Source organism: Lissotriton vulgaris, chromosome 2_1 (genome assembly GCF_964263255.1).
Source record: "Lissotriton vulgaris chromosome 2_1, aLisVul1.2, whole genome shotgun sequence".
NCBI classification, from domain to species: Eukaryota; Metazoa; Chordata; class Amphibia; order Caudata; family Salamandridae; genus Lissotriton; species Lissotriton vulgaris.
The window spans coordinates 88,356,806-88,380,235 of NC_141687.1; the positions used below are offsets into that span (position 1 = coordinate 88,356,806).

The 23,430-nt window shown below is 42.8% G+C and overlaps 1 protein-coding gene across 1 annotated transcript in view; it reads right to left on the reverse strand.

Moving 5' to 3' along the window:
- The window catches only part of SGSM2 (small G protein signaling modulator 2), a 986,511-nt gene that overhangs the window by 130,755 nt on the left and 832,326 nt on the right, over positions 1–23,430 (reverse strand). Inside the window, exon 15 of the mRNA XM_086954507.1 lies at positions 22,712–22,840. Within this exon, the coding sequence (XP_086810633.1) occupies positions 22,712–22,840 (129 nt within the window). The remainder of the gene's footprint in view (positions 1–22,711; positions 22,841–23,430) is intronic.

The window sequence follows — 23,430 nt, forward strand, 5'->3', positions numbered from 1 at the left end:
TGGTGGGCCCATACTGGGAGGCCAAAGAGACTCCGGGCGGAAGAGGTACTGGTTGCCCAGTACCATTAGCTCGGTTTTTTCCCCATTGAGCTTTAAATGGGAGTCGCTCATCCAGCTGACTATATTCTCCAGGCAGGAATACAGATCGATGGTGGGGGGTTCTGACTGGCTCAGGGAGACGACCAGCTGTGTGTCGTCCGCGTAGGTCAGGAGTTTAATGCCATAGGGGACGACGATTTGTTCAAGGGGTGCCATATATACGTTGAAGAGTGTAGGGCTCAAAGAGGAGCCCTGGGGCACTCCGCAACGTATCGGGGTTTCCCTAGAGATACAGTCTCCCTCTGCCACCTGAAAGGAGCGGTTGTGGAGGAAGGATTTTAGCCATTTGAGGGCCGTCCCAGAATGGCGAGGTTTTCCAGGCGCTGGGCAAGGATGCTATGGTTGACGGTGTCGAATGCTGCGCTGAGGTCTAGGAGGATCACTGCCACTGATCCTCCTGCATCGATGACTTTCCTGGTTTCTTCGACTACCGCCACCATTGCTGTTTCTGTCCCTTGGCCCGGACGGAAGCCCGTTTGAGAGGTTTTTAGCAGCTCATTGGACTCCAGATAATGTGAAATCTGGGAGTTTATGTATTTTTCCGCCAGTTTACTAATACCTGGGAGGAGAGATATAGGTCTGAAGTTAGCCAGGTTGTCCGGGTCAAGGTTTGGTTTTTTTATGAGTGCCTTCACCACCGCTTTTTTCCAGCTTGTGGGCACTGTTCCAGATTCAAAGGAGGTGTTTAGTAGGTTGGTCATAAGAGGTAGGATGCTCGGGGCCACCTGCTTAAGATGTCTCATCGGGGCTGGGTCATGGGGCGATCCGCTTTTGAGGGCTTGTAGTATAAAACCAAGAGTTTCCGCGTTGATGGGTTGGAATTTGCTTAGCTCAATGCCTTTGCTCTGAAGTTGGGAGGTGGGAAGGGGGGAGGGGTCTAAGGGGGAAAGAGGCAGAAGTTGTTTGAGTATAGTTTGAATTTTTGAGTCAAAGAAGTTGGCTAACTCATTACAGTGTTCGGTTGTAGGGTCTTGCGCAGCTGGGGGAGTGGGGGGTTTTAGAAGCTTTTTCAAAGTGAGAAACGTCTCCCTCGACGAGTTTGCTGCTTTGCTAATTTTCTCGCTGTAAAAGGAGATTTGTGCGTTTTTGAGAGCTTTTTTATAATTGAGAATCATCAGTCTGTAGTTGTTTTTGCTGATGGGATTAAAGTCTTTTCTCCAGGCTCTTTCTGCTCTCTTGCAGGTTTTCTTTAGAAGGCGTATTTCTTGGGTAAACCATGGAGAGGTTGCTTTTGTCCTTGGTTTACGATGAGGTTTTTTTGGGAGAGCTAAGTCAAGAGAATTGGTAATCCAAGATGAGAATTCCCTATCAGCGAGGTCGATGGTTGAGCTAATGGTAGGGGTTGTATCCTCGAGGGCTTGTTTCCATTTAACATAGTCTAATTTCGCCCAGGGTCTGGATGGTCTGCCGGGGGCTTGGGTTTGCGGCGGTTTAGGGTAGATGTGCCAACTGAAAGGAATAAGTAGGTGGTCGGACCATGGCACAGGAGTGGGGGGCCTGGTCACAAGGTCCTTGAAATTACACAATATGGGGTCGAGCAAATGCCCCCGATTATGAGTAGGGAGGGAATTCTGTAAATGCAATTGGTGGGTAGCCAAGTCTTGGATCAATTCTAAGGCCGTATTGTCTTTGCTGTCTTCAAAATGGACATTAAAGTCCCCTAGAATGAGGAAGTTGGTCCGAGCACTAGATCTAGCCAAGGAGCATTCTAGGAGGGAGTTAAGGAATTTTCCCATGGAACCAGGGGGACGGTAGATAAGAAGTCCGGAAAGAGAGGAGCAGGGGGAGATTTGCAAGGTAAAGTGGACGTTTTCACAGTCTACCAGGGGACTGTCAAGGAAACGGCAAGGTATTGAATCCTTGGAGATGACAGCAATGCCACCACCTCTACCTTTGGGACGATCAAGATGTTGGATACTGAATCCTGGGGGAAGTGCTTGGACTATGTCGGCGTCAGAGTTGGGTGTCAGCCACGTTTCTGTAAGGAACAGTATTTCAAGATTAAGGTTTTCAATAAGCATATTTATTTCAAATATTTGCAAGACAATGAGGTCACCGACACACTGTGAATTCGAATGTGCCAAGTATTACATTGTGGGAGTTAAAAACCTGACACGGGTACTATGTTACATTGCCTATACCTTAACTATACTGACAATAACGATTTTCTCTTGCTCTTTTTAATTATTTCATACAAGATGGGACGATGAAAGCAGAAATGTACTGGTATATGTTGTATTTCCATTTTTCTAATGGTTGTACTTTATTTGTTTTTGAAACTCAATAAAAAGAAATTAAAAAAAAACCAAAAAAAACCCCTCTCTGCATAATGTAGAATGTATGTTCTACCGAAATTCAGGAATCCTAGTATTGATTGTAAATTTTTCAGCGTTTTTGGTGTCTTTTGGTGTTTTTGGTCTGTACACTTCTCTAGGAAGTTGTCTGCCAGTTGTCTTTTTGAACATTATATGAATACATAATCCCTCTCACACGCCCCTCTCCGGGTTTTAGAGGTATAGGATCTATTTAAGATTGGAATTCAGCTCTGTAAATAATCGATATCACCTTGATATTGCCTCTATGTGATAAATATAGAGATAGTCACTTTTATCGTCTATCTAGGTAAAGTCAATATATATATACATCTAATGAATTACATCCAGAGGTGATATCTCGCCCGTCTGTTCCATTATGCCATATATTATCATTTATGGTATAGCTTGTCAACTATGCATCTTTGTATTGCCCTTATACGCTCCCAACCTTAGGGTGTATACCATCTAACCATATGTTCTCCATATGACTTTAATATATGATATTTTCATCATACACTGAATATTTGATTACTTCACTTATATATGGCTATATAATATTATGAAGTTTTTTCAATCTTTACTAATTGTGCATCAAAGCGTTAGATTCTGTCTTTTCTTTCATGTATGATGAATCGCGCACCGACGTGCTGCTTGAGAGCCATCTTGGAACGGTATACGAGCTTAAGATGACGACTTAGTAGTCCTTTGCCCCTGTTTACCATTCGGCAGCATCAGGCACCGTTCTTTTCGCGCCGTTTTTAGGGATTTAAAAAGAGTGCAGAAACTGTGGCCACTATCCCACTATTTTCGGCAGAGGACGTATCGCCACGCCACTGACGTCGGAACAGCATTTTCTTGCTGTCAACGATCTATTTTGTGTAAGTTAGAGGCATCGAGCTAACATGTACTGAACTGCAAGCGCTTTCACTTATTATTAGTTAGATTGTTTGTTTTCTTGCCGCATGTGTGATCCACTAAACGAGGGTTTTCGTATTACTTACCCTTTGCAGTCTTGATATCCACATTGGAACCAGACTTCTACGCTTGCTGATGTGTTCCTTGCATCACGTTTTATGGGTCTCTGAAACTTTTTAACCTAGGAACCCCACTCCACGAGCTTCGGAACAGCACTATCTTGCTGCTAACTATTTAATCCTCATAGGTAAGAGGCACCTAACCAGTACTTATAAAGTTGCAAGCAATTTTTGCATGCAATCACGATTTTGTTTAATAGAATAAGTGGTTTGATATTATGTTGCAACTCTATATCACTAAAATAAGATATCTATATTATCTACCCCTACAGTCTTTATATCATCATTAGAATTTTATATTCACGTTGGCTGATGTGTACCCTCCATCATGCTCCTTGGGCAAAACAGACTGCCTGAACTAAGGTATTAGCACCTTAAGAACTCTACCTACTCTCTAATGGTCTTTTGTAATGAGTCCTACTTATGCAATTTATTTCATTTTTGATATGTTATCTCTCTTTAACAGCGAAACCCACAATCATTGTTACTTATGTTGACATCCCAACATTAAGTATCTCTCTGCTACACATCTATTGAGTGCACGGTACTATTGTCAGCTCAGAAAATTTACAACAAGATAGACATATTCTTTATCAGGTAAATATAACGATATACGACCTATAGGTCTTATGAGTGTTCCGGGTATAATTTACTTAGGTCATAGCCACCGTAGTTTCTGTTTTATTTCTGACTACATATCTTAAATTACATAGGAGTTTGTATACTTCCCTTTTTTGCATCTCGTTCGATCTTCGATAAGTTGGATACGGACCTCCTACCTTTGACCATCCATCACGCTCTGAATATTTAGCTGTTTTTAGATCTATCTTCAATCTTTTCCCTTATACTTAGATAGGCTGTATTGAGTGCCTTGTATACCATGATCACGATCTATCCTGACTTTCATCTTCCACATGGACCATATAGGCCACTTGATGCCCTCTTTTTATCTACAATATTGGGCCCCCATATAAACTCACTTATCAGTTGAGTGTTTGCAACTATTCTCTCTGCGAGGTCTGACCATTATGTCATATCATTTGTGTGGCCCATTGTATTTAAAGAACAAACAATAAGTACACCTTCTTATATCACATTTTTGTATTTTTTTCTTTTTACCAATTAGGAATTAAGCTCAGATCGAATGATAATTTGTTGACCATCTTATGAAGATATCACCCTCTCTGATGTACTGTTATGAAACACAGTCCCATTTGTAAGTTTTCATCATTGTCTACATGCTTAATTTGGATGTACCTCGCATCTTTAGGTGCTTTTCTCAGCATGTCTTAACTAATTGATATCAATGTAGTTGACAATGCACTTTGAATGGACATGTATTGTATTATACACTATTAGGTAACTACTGTACAATTGTTAAAAACGATTTGTCGATCACCCGACATAGAGTGAACAAATATGTAGACCAGACCAGTTGGGCCTTAAGGGATTGTCGAGTATGTCTTATGTATTTTTTATTAATTGTATCTTTTTAAATTATTGGTACTAATTTGTATGATATTTGGCTTGTTCATAATGCACGATCTTGGATGTTTGACATTTGTTTCTTTTTCTGTAAATATATTTCCAGAATATCGTCGTTGACTCCTGAGGAAGGCGGTTTCTGCCGAAACGCGCGTCGAGTTCTCATGTGTTCTCTAGCACTTTAGGCACTAATTTTATCTTTAAATGTATTTTAAATTATATTGTGTATATCTCATGTTTTCATGTATCTATTTATTTTTTGTATAGGTTAATGTATGATTTATGATTTATGTATATTCCTATCATGTAGTCTGATCTGTGTTCAGTTTCTATATGAATTTTATTATGTCAATTAAAAACATGTTTTTTATATAAATATTTTTATCTTTGACTGTTCCCTTTACAACTGGTTTTGGTTAATTGTTCATTTCATTAGTTGATGGCCTAGGATTCTTTATTCACATATGTCTGCCAGTTGTCTGCCAGGCTTTTGCCTTCACTTGATAATTCATATCCTAAAAATAGGACTGTTAGATGGGCAATTCTGGACTTTTTAAAGTTGAATTTGTTACCCTCTGATGCGAACCCAAGAATTATGGTGTTCACTCTTTTAAGTGAGTCTCCAGGTCATCGTCTGTAAGATAGATGTCATCGACATAGGATAATGCCTCATCATCATATATTTGTAATTATTATGTTACCCTTGCTGAGAATAATCCTGGGCTATTCTTGAATCCCTGTGGGAGTCGTCAAAATTGTTTTTGCGACCCCATTATTGAGAAAGCGGTCAAATACCTGCTTTCAGGTGCAATGTTTTGACAGAAGAATCCATTAGAGATATCTAAAGTCGTTTTATATTTTTTGCGCACGATGTTGTTCATTAGTGCTGCACTGTGTGAGTTTTGTACTGCAAAATTTTTGTAGCAGGAGTTTAAATGTCTGTAGTCCAAAACTAGGCGATATGAATCGTCTGGCTTGGAGACAGGAAACAAAGGATTGTTCATTTGTGAGATGCATGTTTCAATTACCCCTTGATATTCAAGTTGATCTAAGATCTCCCTGACTTGCTTTTTAGCTTCTTGTTTTACTGGGTACTGCCTTTGTGCAGTAGGTTGATTTTTAACTGGATTTTGTGGTGAGGAGAGTCCTCATCTCATCCTACATGATTTTTGTATAATGCAGGGGCTTGGGCCACTGCCCATTTTCTTGCAAATGTGTATTTTTTATGAATCGGAATGTGATTCGAGAAGGCAGGCATAATCATTTCTTCGCCATGAGGGCACTCTCTGACAAACTCTGGTGGCCAGTCTTTTTCAGCTAACAGGATGTCATAGCCTTTAGAAAGATTCTCCCAAAAGAGACCTTTTATTTTCCTTGTTTTATCTCCCTCTATGCGTAATGTTATTTCATATAGTTTATGGGGCACGCTAACTCGTGTGTCTGCAGTTTCCACCTGAACGTATTCATTCGTGTCCACTGTCTCCAGAAGATTCATCAGGATCTTGCGAGCTATGGTCCCTTCTGCTGCGCTGTCTAGCATTGTCTGGGCCCACTCTCCGTTTTTCAGTTGTGTCCTCAGTATCCTCGGCATGTTTAATTTTAATACTTGCTACCTTCTTTCTGGGAAATTGGGATTTTTTACTTTGATGAGCAGGTTCTTTGTTTTTGGACTTGACGTGCTCTTCCTTGTGTTCTGACCGTCCTCTTCTTTCCAATTTCTGTGAGGAAGTCTGAAAAGAGCGAGAGGGTCGTGTATCAATATCTTGACATCTATCAGGTTTTCTCAATTTATCCCTATCTCTAAGGTTGTATCTTTTCTCAGAGGGTTCCCTTTCGGGAGACTTGTCTCCTCGGCCAGGAGATCTTTCTCTCCGTTGAGGAGACCTTCCTCTGGAATGGAATCGTTTTTCTTTGGGAGTGGATTGTTTATTACCATCCCAACTCTTTTTTGGAGTATTTAGATTATTTTTAATAAATGTTTTTTCAGGATTTTCAGTTAATGGGGGTTTTTTTGGTTTCCCACCCAAACTGTCTCTTCCTAGCTTTTCATAGGATTTTTCAATGATTCTGGCAAGTTCAAATGGTTGGTCTGTTATATCTGTCTCCTTCAATTTCTGGCGGATTGCCACACATGCTGCTTCTCCTTTTATGTTGGCCAATAATATAGCCGAGACCTGCTTAAAGTCTTTTAGTAATTTCATACCCAGATTTAAAGCAGGTTCTGGACCGTATTCGTTTTGAATTTGTCTTAGTACATCTGGTATGACCGCCATAGACGGAACACCATGTGTTTTTGTGTAGATGGAAGCAAAGACCGTGCCCCAAGTGTCACAGTCCTCCACATGTGGTGTGACCCCCATTGGAAGGCAGATAGTCAGAATTCTGTGTTTTTCATGAGGTGTAGTATTAGGAAATACTACCTCTATTTGAGTTATTTTCTGAGCTAACCAGAATGGAATTTGTTCCCGTTTTATGGGTGTTTTACCAAGGCATGATTGTATGTTCTGTGGTGTAATTTTGTTTGTATTCCCCTGATGAGGGGTCAGTTGTGGGATGTTAATTGCTGGTTGGACTGTTGCAGTCCGCATGACATATTGGATCAATTGTCTATGAATTTTCATTAACAGTTTTAGCTGAGCTGAAAGTTCCCGGCCCGACATTTTATCAATGTCTGGGTGTGGTGTGTAGCTGGCTAGAACCGGCCACGTGGCTCCTGGTCTACCTAGTTGACCGTGCCTGGTGATGTGATTTTGATGTTTTAGGGCGCCATTAAACAAGAGCAGGTGCCCTTGGTAAGTTAGTGGGATTTCAACGTCCTCGAAAGGAGTGTATACATCCGGAGGTTCCTCGATTTTGTAATAGTGGAAATCTTTTGTCACAGCGTGTGCTGCTGGAAAATGTATTCATGAATAGAACACCTCTGTCTGCCGAAACTCATGTGCCTCTATCACGAAAATGACCGTACGACCTCTTGGTGATAGTCCATTCTCTATAAGTTTAAGAGTTATAGTTTTTCTTATATTGACCGGAATGATTATAGCATTCGGGTCGTTATCTTCATTAAACCCTGTAAGGTCTAAACCCGGTTGATTTGCATTTACTGCGGTTTCATCGGTTTCGTTGTTGTCGCCTTGTTCTGACATTTTTAATGACAGAAAGGTTTTTTGTTGCAGATCAAGTTTCAAGAAAACAAAGATTAGGTGCACAATATTTTGGAACACTGTATCCTTCAACGTTGACTAAACCAAGAACTAATACATAGGATTCCCATCCTACTAAGTTCCGGCGGATATTAACCTTTCACCCACTCCAGACGTCTATTGGAGTTTTTACAGGAGAAAGGGGTCTGTGTGAAAAGCACAACTGAGTTACTCTAGTGTCTTGCGTTAGATTATCGCCTTACCAAACGTTGGGCGCCATGTAGTGTAGTTCCTATATTCCCAATAGGCTCTGCGCATTGGAATAACATAAACAGCAGTGTAGACGTAGGACTGAGGTCATCTAGGTCTCTACTGACTATGTTAGACTTAATTAGTTTTGCCAGCTAGCTCAGAGGTCACTAGAAACTTTCTCGAATGTTCAGGAAAGAGTTAACCGTCCTGATTTAGACAAGAGGGGATTAGTTTTTGACAACCGCATAAACATGACAACTTTGCTCCCTCAGAATAAAGAGTGTATCTCTAGAGTCGTGTGAAAACAATAGACCGCTATTTCACTCAGTCAATCGTGCATGCTTAATTTTACCAGTGTTATTTTATTGAGCAGTCTTCTTTCTCATGCAAGAGAAATGAATTGCCACAATTGCAATACTTACTATAAAGTAAAGTGCGTACAGTAAAAGTAGTATTATGAATTAATACTGTAAAAGCATCAATATGGTTTCATAGCCATATGATACTTTAATATGGATAAAATATATACATACATAAAAACATTGACTAACAAACTCAACTGGTGCTTCTAAGATACGCCTACCCCGGTGTACCTGACCTAAGTCTAATACGTGGGAAGGAGTAAGTAAGTTGCAGTATTAAGTTAAGTTAGGTTTTTGCCAAGTATCGGAATAAAGAATTCTCTCTAAGGTTTTAATCAGCTCCGTATCTTGGTTAAAGAATGAAGGAGGTCTTGTATCTCGCTTCTCAGGACTCGATCTCCCAGCAACCCGCGAGGGTGACTTGGGAACACCGGAACTGGATTTTCTCTGTTGGAGAAAAAGACAGCGTCTCTCGCAGTGCGTCGAAGGGAGGGGCGTTTTCCTTTGGCTCTGGCAACAGCTGGGCTCTCGGACAAGTAGCATGTCGCTCTGCTCCCCACCATCATGTGTTTGCTTAAGGCAACGTTGGTATATTTATACCTGAAAGGTGCCGGGTTTGACATAAGGTTGGACATAAGACATCACTAAGAACTAACAGTTCTTTATGGACTCCAGGAGTTCTTGTGCAAATCAAAACAAAAGCAGGGGGAATTGCCGGGCTGCTGGAGGCTTAGTTTGTTTAAAGAACAAGTTGTGCTTTCTAGGAGTCTATGGGAGTAGCCTTGCTGTGTTTTGGACTGCATGGGCTATTACTAAATATGGATATGAATTTTATGCCTTTATAAGGATATTATTAGTTATAACAACATAAGGGCGTGAATCAGGAATATCGAATTAGGGTCCTAGATAGAAATACAACACTATGTTTCACTCACACAGAGCTTGGGAAGAAAGCGGCGCCATGTGACCTCTTCCTCTTACACAACAGAGGGGAGCAACTTTGGTGGCTGTGCTGCAGTGCATCAAATATACATATACATCTGCCTCAGAGTTCTAAGATCTTAGCTTATGAGGCAGAAGAAAGATGCAAATTTAACAGGGAAAAACGGCCCTGTAATTAGTGGAGGATGAATGTTTTGAAAAGTTCAGCATCGAAAACAGCAATTTCCGAGAAACCTATAATAAATGCTATTTATCACACAGACCCTGCGGATGCAATAAATATTGCAGCATTCTCCAGACCACTTATAATGAAGGCCTTATTGGTAAATTAAATATTTAAAGCATATTGTGCCAGGAACATTGGTCAAAACTCTGAAGATGTGGCGGGTTCTCAGCATGGACCGTCTAATAAATCTTGATGAAAACAGTTTTTAACATCGATCAAAATAAGGTAGGATAAAAATAGCACTTTCTGGGGGATGCAGGAGAGAACTGTGTTCTATTCAAGGATGCTTTGGAAGGTGCCATGATATATTATACCACAATACTCTGCTAACTTGTGAAAAAATTGATAGGATGGAAGATCAATTTATACTGGGATCTTAGCTCACTTTGCAGTTTTCCATAATGCCCCAGAGCAAGTGTCCATGGAGTATTATGTAGCACATTCAACAGGTTTGGCAACCCAAGCTTTAACAGGGTATGCAACGTTTATAACACCCAATAATTACTGGTGTCAGTACTTTCATATAACTTGTAATGCCGATCTCTACACAAACAGGGGTTTGCTTATGGTGCAGCATTATCAGCTCACTCGTGAGGAAGGCCCTGAAGGGTTGCTGTGGCACAGTACCCTAAATCTCCTTTTAAACTGTATTTAAATGCCCTTTTTAGTTTTAAATGTAAAGCACCCCAGGCCAGCTGCAAACTCACGCTGGCCTGGGAGCAGCACATCCAAGTGGAAAAAAGAGCAGCTTTAAAGCAGCCGCTAAGTGTTTCACTGTGCAGACAGCCCCGCCTGCCCTTTTAAGAGGGGATTACAGATCCCCTTGCAGGCGTGTGCAGTGAGTGCCTGTACCTGCCTGCAAAGGGATGTCTGGTACCTCTAGAGGGCTGCCATCAGGAAGAACTCTAACAGTTCGCCTTCTGACAGCTTCTTCGCTTCTGCACCCGCATCTATAATACATCCCGGGTGCAGAGGTAAAGAGATTCACTCATTTGCATGGGGCCACAACCCCACGAAAACGAGGGAACGCCCTCTGCTGATAGCATTGGTGCTATATGTACGCCAGGGCTATCAGTATTACAGTAGGGCAGCACACGCGTCTGTGGCCATTTCTATAATACCCAAGTGCCCCAGAGCATGCAAAGCGGGCGCACGTCTGTTGTACCCCCAGAGCACTTCTGTGTTACAGCCCCCAATAAGTGACTCTACTCTGACGATGACTATTTTTCAAGGGAGTTATTAGATTGATATCTTGCAAAGACACACCCTGGAATTTATAATGATGCATTTAGCAGTATTTGTGTTTTCATGTGTTTTTAAAGCAGTCTACATGAGAGGGTTGAGGCATCGGAATGGGTTGGAGTTGTGTTGTATTTTTGCACTGATGCTTTCCTCCTACCTATTTAAAGTACCACTGCTCCAACTAGAAATGTTACCCAAAACCTACAGTTTTACGTAAAAGGAATGTATCTTGTGTATTAAAAGTAGAAAAAAATAGAAAAATAGTATTGGCGAAATTCCTGTACAATAACCAATATGTTCATCTAAAGCAGTGATACTTAAAGTACGGGCCTCTGTGTGCTTCACCAACCTTCCTACAATCAAGACTATTGCACCATTCTTCTGTAAAAGATCCCAACAATCAGGATGCCCCCCCTTTTCTCTTACTTGCAGAGTAGACTTAATTCTTACTGCATGGTGTTTCATAATTACAACCCGATGCCATGAGGACATGATCAATTACTTGACATCTGAAAAAAAATTGTCAGTTGAGCCAAGTTTGCTAATTGTCACATTGACTCCTGATTGGAAGGAACTCATTTCAAGATAGGACGCAAGAAATGTGAATGCATCTTTGTGAAGGCCACTTACAACATTTGAGAGAACATAATATCATGTAACTTATGTGAGCTTTGACATCAGCAACCCATCTTCTTCTCTTGAGTTCCAAGATGAAATTTAAAAAAAAAGAGGGCAGATTGTTTACTTGTAAACTTGCTCATCATTCTGACTCAAACAAAAAATTGGCAGAACTGAGTGAATTAGCAGCAGATGTTGTATGGATTCTGCTGCAGCATCTAACAAGACGCGCTTCCTCCTATGCCAACCTATGAATCAGTTGAAATAGGAGAAAGCAAAAATGGAGTCATGGTGGTACCTTGACATTGTTGATCAACAGAATCATTAACCGAAAATAAAAATATATTGTTGTTCAAAAAGAACTCGATCATATAAATCACCACTGATTCAGAGAGTTGTTTTGAGCTGTGTTCAAATATAAAAGTTGCCATGAGTCAGACCGCAAGAAGATATATCCCCCAAAGTCAATCTCCCGCTTCCAGCGAGCTAAGGCAGCTACCGTTTGTATCTGAAAGATACTGAGGTTGAAATCTCATGTGACACACTATTCTATACTACACATTGCCATTCTATGTTCATTAACGCCTGCTACGACCTACTTACCGCGTACCTCCCTTCCTTACCAAATGAAAAAGAAAATATGAATCGGAAAATGGGAAGAAGTGTAGACGGGCAATGACACTAAAATAAATGGAAGTGCTAGCACATAACTTAGGAAATAAGAGAGGTAAAACTACAGTAAATGTGGATACAGTATTCTATATGATCCTTGAGATATATGGGTCGATTTAATTGTTTCTCTTACCTTTGTTCTACTCGCTTCAAGTCATCATTCTCTCCAAACCCACTTGGCGAGTGACTTCTTCCTAATATTCCGACACCCTCTATGTTCTCAAACTCCCACAGCTGCACTTTTACCGCTCTATTTAAATTTCATATTTGAGTGTTTTAGTCTTGACTACATTGTTAAACAATTTTACAACTTTTATTGGATTTATATAGTTTGAGCAAGATATTTCGAAACGCTATCTAAGTACCCTTCGCTGCTTTCCTTTTATTATATGCTGTATCACTCTCCCTCTTTCCTTTTCTCTACATCCCATTCAGGTGAAATATTTTGCACTGACGATTGAATAGGTATTATGTATTTATGTAATTAATTATACCTATTCAGTTGTCTGTTGACTTCCCCCCATCCCACCCCACCCCACTGCCCGACCGCGCTTACCTGTGCTGGCCGCCGCTGACCAACAAATCACCTCTGGGCGGCACTGGGGCTGAGATGGTTTTCAGGATCGGGTGCCCAATGTTATCCTACGGGGAAAAACATGTACTGCATTCGGGCACTTCACAACGACACCAGGGACCAATCTCCTGGACTTACGGTGAGTAGGTGGAAAGGTCCGAGGCCCCATCAACAGGTCACCTCAGGAGACTCTGGGACGTATGAATTAAGAGGTGTGTTACGGCATCGAGTGTCCCATTCACTTTAATGAGGGAACAGTCCGGTTGCAAAGGGGCTGCATGCTGGGACTGGAAGATCAATGAAAAAACAACAGTTGATGGACAGAATGCAGAACAATGTCATACATTCACCCCAGTACAGAGATCTGGGCCTAAATCCATCGTTTTTTTGCTCACCATGCCATTTCAGTTTGAACCCAGCCATATGCAAATCAGTCTTGACCTTGTGCCCCATGGGAACAGTCCAGCCTGAACTGCCACGCCAGGTCCTCCCTGGACTGGAAACAAGCATCCTAGGACTGGTTTCAGGCTTTCAGCCCTCATCAGCCAGGATAGCTTGATTCCAGAGGCACGGAGAGCACGGGACTCACATCTGAGCATACCCGTCCCTCTCGGGGTGACAAATGCAAAAACAACAGGTGATGGACAGAATGCAGAACAATGTCATACATTCACTCGTGTACAGAGATCTGGGCCTAAAACCATCATTTTTTTGCTCACCATGCCATTCTAGTTTGAAAAACCAAAGGAAATGATTGACGGAGAGTTGACAATACAAGCACTCACCCCCAGTCAACTGATCTGGGTTTAATCCATCACTGTTCTTCAGCCCACTCTGCCACCTCAGTTCAGACATGGCCATATGCAAATCAGTCTGACCCTGTGCCTCAAGGGAACAGTCCAGCCCGAACTGCCAAGCCATGCCTTCCCTGGACCGGAAACAAGTTACTGATGACTGGTTTCTGGCATTTCAGCCATCTTCAGCCCGGCTTGCTTGAATCCAGTGGCAATGTGAGCAAGGGACTCACGTCTGAGCATACCCTGCCAACTTATGGTGAACAAAGAAAAACCAAAGGAAATGATGGACGGAGCATTGACAATACAAGCACTCACCCGTAGTCAACTGATCTGGGTTTAATCCATCACCGTTCTTTAGCCCACTCTGCCACCCCAGTTCAGACATGGCCATATGCAAATCAGTCTGACCTTGTGCCTCAAGGGAACAGTCCCGCCTGAACTGCCAAGCCATGCCTTCCCTGGACCAGAAACAAGCTACCGAGGACCGGTTTCTAGTATTTCAGCCGTCTTCAGCCCGGCTTGCTTGAATCCAGTGGCAAAGTAAGCAAGGGACTCACGTCTGAGCATACCCTGCCAACTTATGGCGAAAAAAGAAAAACCAAAGGAAATGATGGACGGAGTGTTGACAATACAAGCACTCACCCCCAGTCAACTGATCTGGGTTTAATCCATCACCGTTCTTTAGCCCACTCTGCCACCCCAGTTCAGACATGGCCATATGCAAATCAGTCTGACCCTGTGCCTCAAGGGAACAGTGCAGCCCGAACTGCCAAGCCATGCCTTCCCTGGACCGGAAACAAGTTACCGATGACTGCTTTCTGGCATTTCAGCCGTCTTCAGCCCGGCTTGCTTGAATCCAGTGGCAAAGTTAGCAAGGGACTCACGTCTGAGTATACCCTGCCAACTTATGGCGAACAAAGAAAAACCAAAGGAAATGATGGACGGAGCATTGACAATACAAGCACTCACCCCCAGTCAACTGATCTGGGTATAATCCATCACCGTTCTTTAGCCCACTCTGCCACCCCAGTTCAGACATGGCCATATGCAAATCAGTCTGACCCTGTGCCTCAAGGGAACAGTCCAGCCCGAACTGCCAAGCCATGCCTTCCCTGGACCGGAAATAAGCTACCGAGGACCGGTTTCTGGCATTTCAGCCGTCTTCAGCCTGGCTTGCTTGAATCCAGTGGCAAAGTGAGCAAGGGACTCACGTCTGAGCATTCCCTGCCACCTTATGGCGAACAAAGAAAAACCAAAGGAAATGATGGACGGAGCGTAGACAATACAAGCACTCCCCCCAGTCAACTGATCTGGGTTTAATCCATCACCTTTCTTTAGCCCACTCTGCCACCCCACTTCAGACATGGCCATATGCAAATCAGTCTGACACTGTGCCTCAAGGGAACAGTCCAGCCCGAACTGCCAAGCCATGCCTTCCCTGGACCGGAAACAAGCTACCGAGGACCGGTTTCTGGCATTTCAGCCGTCTTCAGCCCGGCTTGCTTGAATCCAGTGGCAAAGTGAGCAAGGTACTCACGTCTGAGCATACCCTGCCAACTTATGGTGAACAAAGAAAAACCAAAGGAAATGATGGATGGAGCGTTGACAATACAAGCACTCACCCCCAGTCAACTGATCTGGGTTTAATCCATCACTGTTCTTTAGCCCACTCTGCCTCCCCGGTTCAGACATGGCCATATGCAAATCAGTCTGACCCTGTGCCTCAAGGGAACAGTTCAGCCCGAACTGCCAAGTCATGCCTTCCCTGGACCAGAAACAAGCTACCGAGGACCAGTTTCTGGCATTTCAGCCATCTTCAGCCAGACTTGCTTGAATCCAGTGGCAAAGTGAGCAAGGGACTCACTTCTGAGCATACCCTGCCAACTTATGGCGAAAAAAGAAAAACCAAAGGAAATGATGGACGGAGTGTTGACAATACAAGCACTAACCCCCAGTCAACTGATCTGGGTTTATTCCATCGCCATTCTTTAGCCCACTCTGCCACCCCAATTCAGACATGGCCATATGCAAATCAGTCTGACCCTGTGCCTCAAGGGAACAGTCCAGCCCGAACTGCCAAGCCATGCCTTCCCTGGACCGGAAACAAGCTACGGAGGACCGGTTTCTGGCATTTCAGCCGTCTTCAGCCCGGCTTGCTTGAATCCAGTGGCAAAGTGAGCAAGGGACTCACGTCTGGGCATACCCTGCCAACTTGTGTCGAAAAAAGAAAAACCAAAGGAAATGATGGACGGAGTGTTGACAATACAAGCACTCACCCCCAGTCAACTGATCTGGGTTTAATCCATCATCGTTCTTTAGCCCACTCTGCCACCCCTGTTCAGACATGGCCATAAGCAAATCAGTCTGACCCTGTGGCTCAAGGGAACAGACCAGCCCGAACTGCCAAGCCATGCCTTCCCTGAACCGGAATCAAGCATCCTAGGACCGGTTTTGGGGTTTCACCCCTCTTCAGCAAGGATAGCTGGACTCCAGTGGCTTAGTGAGAACGGGACCCACGTCTAGGCATACCCTTCCAACATAGGGCGAACAGCAAAACACACAAGATGACGGACGGAATGTTGCTGGCTGAAGAGGAGTGAAACCCTGAAACCGGTCCTAGGATGCTTGATTCCAGTCCAGGGAAGACATGGCTTGGCAGTTCGGGCTGGACTGTTCCCATGAGGCACAGGGCCAAGACTGATTTGCATATGGCCATGGCTGAACTGGGGTGGCTTGGTGAGCAAAATAACGATGGATTAAGCCCAGATCTGTGACTGGGGGTGAATGTTTTTGCCAATGTGCAACATTCCGTCCATCATCTTGTGTGTTTTGCTGGGACTGGAAGATCAGTCAGGAACATGGGAGCTCCGGTCTCACGATAATCAGGGATGTGGGCACACCTTTGGTCCTCTTCGTTTCAGGCTAGGGAGGCTGGGTGCAGAGGTGTTTCGAGGCATTGGGTTCTTGTCACCAGAGACACCTGCGGTAGAGGGGGCATGCACAAAGAGGTTTCAGGCATCGTTGTAAAGTCCACTGTGTGTGTATCCAAGGTGGGTTTTGTCTTTGGAAGGTCGGGGGCCCACGCCGGCACTGTTGGGCCAATTCAACATGGTCTAGGGTCACAGGTGCAATTGTGCTTTCAGGTGTCGGGTTTGCAGAAGTCTGGAGTCCTCACAGTTCTTTTGGCGTGCCTGGATGCAGGGGAGCAGCTTCGCTACTCCACAGAAGGTTCTGGGTCTCTGTTGAAGGCAGGCAGACCTCCCAGGAGCCAAGTCAGTTGCTTCTCCACAGTCCTTGTTTCTCGTGGCTGTTCGGTGTCTTCCTTCATAGGCCAGCAGGAATCCTGGTGCTAGGGGCTCCCCTAGTTGAGAGATTTAGGAGCATTAGGGGAGTATAGGGTAGTAGCCAAGGGGCTACTTACCCCTGGGGTGACAACGCCCCCTATATGACCACTTCCTACAGGAAGTGGGCATAACCCTGTCCCAGAGTTCCTAATTCTACCATCACTAAGATGGCAGACTCTTACATTTTGTATCCACATCAGGTAACCCACCATAGCTCAGGTCAGGGAGAATCTATGATGTTACAACGCATACATTTACAATGCATGTCTTTACAACGCAGTTTTTACAATGCAACATCCTTTACAACGCATACCATTACAATGCATACCATTACATTGCATTTAAGGTAAGTGTTGGATAGTATATGGGTAATAATTACTATTCTAACTCCAGTGAGTGCAACAGTAGGGTAAGTGTTGGATAGTGTAGGGTTAAAAATTACTATTCTAACTCCAGTGAGTGCAACGGTAGGGTAAGTGTTGGATAGTGTAAGAGTACTATGCGTTGTAATGGTATGCGTTGTAATGACTTGCGATATAATGCCTGCGATGTAGTGACATGCGTTGTAATGACATGCATTGTAATGACATGTAATGTAATGGCTGTGTTGTGATGACATGCGATGTAAAGGATGTTGCAATGTAATGAGTGCTATGTAAATGTAGTGTGATGTAATGACTGCGTTGTATAAGTTGTTTTCCGGTCAGGGGGGTTGGCATCCCCTCCCATCTGAGGTAAGCCAGATTTGTTTACCAAGGGTGATGGGCTCTTTGAAGCTCCCTGCCTAGGAATGCCAAATTACAGGTCATCCTGTTGGAAGGAGGTGTAAACACCTCCTGTCAGAGCAGGCTTTGTTCCCCCTGGGAGCGTATGCTTTCACCCCTGTCGGCCAGAAACTTGTACTAGTAGTTGGTAGGTTTTAAGGGGGCACCTTTAAAGTGCCCGCTGGGTTCATGTATTAATAAATCCATCACTGGAATCAGTGCATCAATACATCAATACAGGATGTCTGATACCAAACCATCATGTAGCTGGGGAACTCATTTTTAACAGTGTTCAGCATGTCATTAAAATGGCTTCCCTGGTCATTTGCACTGGCATATCTGCTCAAGCAGTTAGGCCCACACATGTAGTATAGTGCACCCTGCCTTAGGTCTGTAAGGCCTGCTGTAGGGGTGGCATACCTTTACTGCATGCAGTGTCTGCAGGCATGGCACACAGGGTAGTGTGCCATGTCGTGTTTTCACTTTGTCTGCATCAAGACACACAGCCTTCACTGGCAGTGTGCATGGGTTTGGTGAGGATCCCTTATAATGGCACAATTCATGCTGCAGCCCTTAGGGACCCTCTTTAGTACCACATGCCCTAGGAAGCAATGGTACCAGTTACTCAGAACTTACAGAGGGTGCTAAAGGTATTGCCAATTGAGGAACAACTGCACAGTTTACACTAAGAGATCTGAAACTGGGTACTTGGTTTGCAGGAACCCACTGCAGTATTTGTAAAAATTGCATCGAATACCAGACAAAAAATGGTGGTGACCATGTCAAAAAGAGGCACTTTCCTACACGCCCATTGTACCGGACATTCTGGATTGCCTACATGATTACCTTATTCAGTTTCTCAATCATCCTATAAGTTTCAGGATGATAGAATGCACAATGTTAGGCCTGTTGATTCTCTCATTCAGGACTTTCAACGTTTCTTTTGATATTAACTGTACTCCATTGTTTATCAAAGTTACGGATAGGAATCCGTCCATATCAAAACCTTTGTATATAAAGACATTTCTCATCTCAATAATATTGACCATCTTCAATTCTGGCTTTCTGGAATACACGTCAATCAATATTAATAAATGGGTCCTACTCAAGTGCAATTTCTTCTCAGGAGTTTCCTAGCAACACACTCTTCTATATAAATTGTACACTCTTTTTGTGAACCTCATCACCTTTCTTTCAACTTGTATATCCAGGCCAGACTACCAGTAATGTTGCCTTAATCTTTTCCCTTGTTTTCCTGATACCCCTATGTCCGTCATGGGGCAATTCCACCAATCTTTCACATAAACTCGTGGAAGGAACACATCTCCTGCCTGTGATAAGTTCTCCTCCATCAATCAATCCATAATTCTTCTCTAACCTACCAATTTTTCCTGCACACTTCACTACAATTTTTCTTCCTCTTGGCAAACCTTGACTTGACTATAACTCTCACTATTGCTCAATTAAATCCTGAGGCGGTAGAAATAGGACCAAAAGCCATATGTAGGAATCTATACACACCATTTAGAGTGAGAAACAGCATAGGTTCATTTGAGTCCCAGATTTGTCCTACACAGCGCCTCACCCATGCCCTGCCATCTCAGACAATTACAATCTGTCTCTGAAAGATGCCTGGCTGGAAAAAGTTTCACGACACACTATCCTTCTAGATTACACGTTCTCATTATACATTCCAATAAAACCTGAAAAGCCATAATTTCCACAAGATTTAATAGTTTTCTATGTCCATTCTAGGTATACAGGCCCCAGATATCTGAGGCTACTAATTATGGTCAATTTGATAATGGAACGCAAATGTTTGTTCACAAGTTTTTATTGTAACCGATACGGGTCAGTATAGATTTCACATATTGATAAATGGTATGGTGAAAAATATGCTCTATTGGTAATCTGATTCGTCTCACCTAAATATTTGCTCGGTTAGGTCTTGATTTTCCTTTATAATCACATAAATAATAAGATCTTTGGCCAAGTTATAAAATGGAGTAAAAATGATTATCTTAAATCCTCTAGGAGTTACTTCAATTCGAGATGTTAGTTAACTGCAGTATCTCCACCCATTTTGAAAGCTCATCTGTAATACACTCTAAATACACATATTTCTGTTCAAGACCTTGATTGAGAGCAGTACCTTCAAAAGTCAGAACAAGAAGTGCAGCAATCAAGGTACAGACAACATTTTTGATGAAGTGTCACAGATTGCAAAAGCGGTGTCACGAGCCGGTGTGTAATGTAGTTTCCTATTCCTTGGAAAGCCACAGGCACAGCTTGTGATACACATTAAAAAGAGAGTTCTAGCTGTTGATAGTATCCAAAATGATTTACATTTTACAAGTGAATTATTCTTATACACTGACTGTCCACAATTATACTGTTCTTGTTCTATTAAGAATAGAATCACGGGGAAGCAATGGGAGAGGTGAGTGGTGGACACTGGACAAGAGTGCCTGTGCAAGAACTAACACACAAGCCAGTTGACTGATACAGCAGAAGCATACTAAAAAAATCAAGAGAGACACTGAAATCATATTATCTAACAAGAAACAGAATCGTACAAAAGCAAGCATTATCCATGTACAGTACAGTTTCCATGGCAGCTGTGCACAAGTACATATTAACCCTTCCTCCCTGACCACTATTTTTCCTGATAAAGAAAAGATGGTAACATTGAATCTTGGTGGATTGTGTTTCAAATGTTAGACAGTTAGGGCCATATGTATCAAGCAAAATTGCGATCGGAAATGCCGAAATTTGCAGAATTTCGGCGTTTGCGATCGCAATTTTGCTTAGTCGTATCTATGAGGCAAATCTGCATGCAAACTAAGGAATCGCAAAATGTGCGATTCCTTATTTTGTGATTGCAGTTAAAGATTCATTAAATGCAATGTACGAAGCACCAAAAAAGTGCAATTTGGCCTTAAGGAATCGCAACTTCAAGTTGGTGGTAATTTGCGATTTCTGTGAAAAATGCACTTTTGCATTTTTCAAAGTGAAATGTGAAGCACATACATGCCATTAGGGCATGTATGTGCGCCACATGTGCACCCATGCTTATTTCAGGGGTGCAACAGGGTGTCCTTTTGACACCCTTGCACCCTTGAAATGGCATTCTCAATTTGCGATTCGCTAATTGCTAATCGCAAATTGAGAATGTCTTCCCATTCATTCCCATAGGCCTCTAGGCCCATAGGAATGAATGGGGAGGTATTCCTTAATTGCGAATCGCAATTTGAGATTCGCAATTAAGGAATATGTAGGATTCGCAAAATGTATTGCAAACCCTACATACATAGCATTTTGTGATTCTCAAATAGCGATTCGCAAAAATCGCTATTTGAGAATCTCAAAATGACTTTTTGATACTTATGGCCCTTAGACTCTAAAGTTGTGAAAACAATTGGTCAAAGTGTGATAATTTAAAAAGGGGAATGCATATTATTTTTTCTTTTAGAAATCTTTCTTATGTTGGCAACAGTTACATTTTGAAATTGCCATATCAGAATAAAAATCTTATTTGACCATACAAAAGATCACAGAGGGATAAAAATAATTGCGATTGTGCAGAAACAATACATTGTAGGTAGTACATGTTATGTTAGGGGGATGAGTTGAGAAATGACTGTCTGTCTAGTGCTAAGAAACTCTTTGCATTACTTACCTTCACTGGTCAGGTCTGGGTATGTCCCAAGCCAAACATATGGGAGCGTGAATATACATTTCAGCTGTCAATGTGTTTTGCCAAATAGACAAGGGCGGCTCCTCCGATATAGAGGAGGGGCTTCTCCCACCGCTTCTACCCAGCAAAAGAAAATAACATGATAATAAAACTATTTTATTATAATTTTCTTTTTCACTGTTGTCTCTGCTGGGTAGCCGAGTCAAAGGTGGGGCAGGGGGGCAGCACTGCACATAGACCATGTTTGACAAAAGAGCTAGTCCGGGCATTGACTTTGTGAAACATCAACATGCTGCCACATGTGACACCCTGTGTAAATCAGAGGCAGCAGGTAGTTTGATGTACCCTCAAGACCATGAGAACAAAAAATTGAGCGCAAATATTTCTGGGATTTGGCCTGTAAAACTGTGGCTGGAGCAAGGAAGTGGGACTAGCCCAGCACTGATTGTCGCAGAGAGTGGGTCAGGACTAGGAAATACCAACTGCCTATAAACAGGTTTTAGTATCAGTCCCTCTTAGGTGAGGTTAGGAGAAGCTCTCCCACTAGGCACACTTTTCAAAATGTTAATACTTTTCCAGGTAGTTTTGAAGATAATCCTGTAAACAATTCCAATATTTTAGGGCTTGACACACTACCTAGGCAAATAAACATAACCCCTGAACAGTAGAAAATCACATATGTGCCTATGCGCGCACTGCTGCCTGCTCATGGATACATTTATAGCTAGATGAACTAAGGATCCCTCAACTCAATATTCATTGGAGAAACCCATTGCCCATCAGCCTTTGAGGGTTCTCCCAGTATCACTTAGGGGAAACATGACAGAGAAAGGGATTGGGGTTCAGTCACAGGGGCAGTGAGTGGGATAAAGTTGAGAATGATGTTTGGGGTTCGTGGGAATGGTGTCAGAACCACTGGGGTGGTGAACAGGGTGAGGTAAGAGGCAGCGGATAATTAAAACGGTCAGGGACCAAAACCAGAAGAACCACAAGCGGTAAAATGATTAAAAGTAATCTGATCATATGGCATAATGCACTCTCCGAAATCAACTATACTGAGTACCATGAATGGATTTCACAAAGTGAATTTTGGCTTCATCCATGGTAAATCATCAATAATGATGGGGTCATTCATTAGAAAGACTTACCCGGTCCATCTCCTTTTTGGTTGAGCCGAATTTGTAATGGCCGAGTAGAAATGGCCACACCTCTTTCCGGATGTCACTCTGCACACCACCATAGTACACAAGCCTTAATAATTCAAGCTCTTTATAGTTCTGAAACAAAAGAAAACAGAAGAGGGTGCATAACACCGTACCCATTATTAACATAGTATCATTGCAGTAAAGATTATCAACATGTTATAGACACTGTACAGACCAAGTGGCGAAGCCATGGTGGCTGTATTGTAGGGTAATGCCAATCGGCGTGTCCTCTCTTGGGAAATGCATACCCCACCTTAAGGATAGGTTATCAGGTCTCGTTATTGCTAGAATGACTATATCCCTGCTCAGGCCTGAAGTTTGGTTCTTACCCGTCAGACATTTGTTGAAAAGGCTCATACCAGATTCACTTTGCGTCTCACAATTGTGGTCCATATTTAGGAATGGGACAGCTGAATCTTCCCTATGCTTTAGGTCAGGGGTCTCCAAACCGGTCCTGGAGGGCCGGATCCATGCCAGATTTTTGAAATTACTACATGTATCTCAATGGGGATCTCCCAAAAATCTGGAATGGATCCGGCCCTCCAGGACCGGTTTGGAGACCCCTGCTTTAGGTGATGACTTGGTCCAAAGCCCGCATGTAAACGCACTGAGAATTTCATGCCATACATCCAGTCTAGAAAAATGACTTTCGAAAGGTCGCG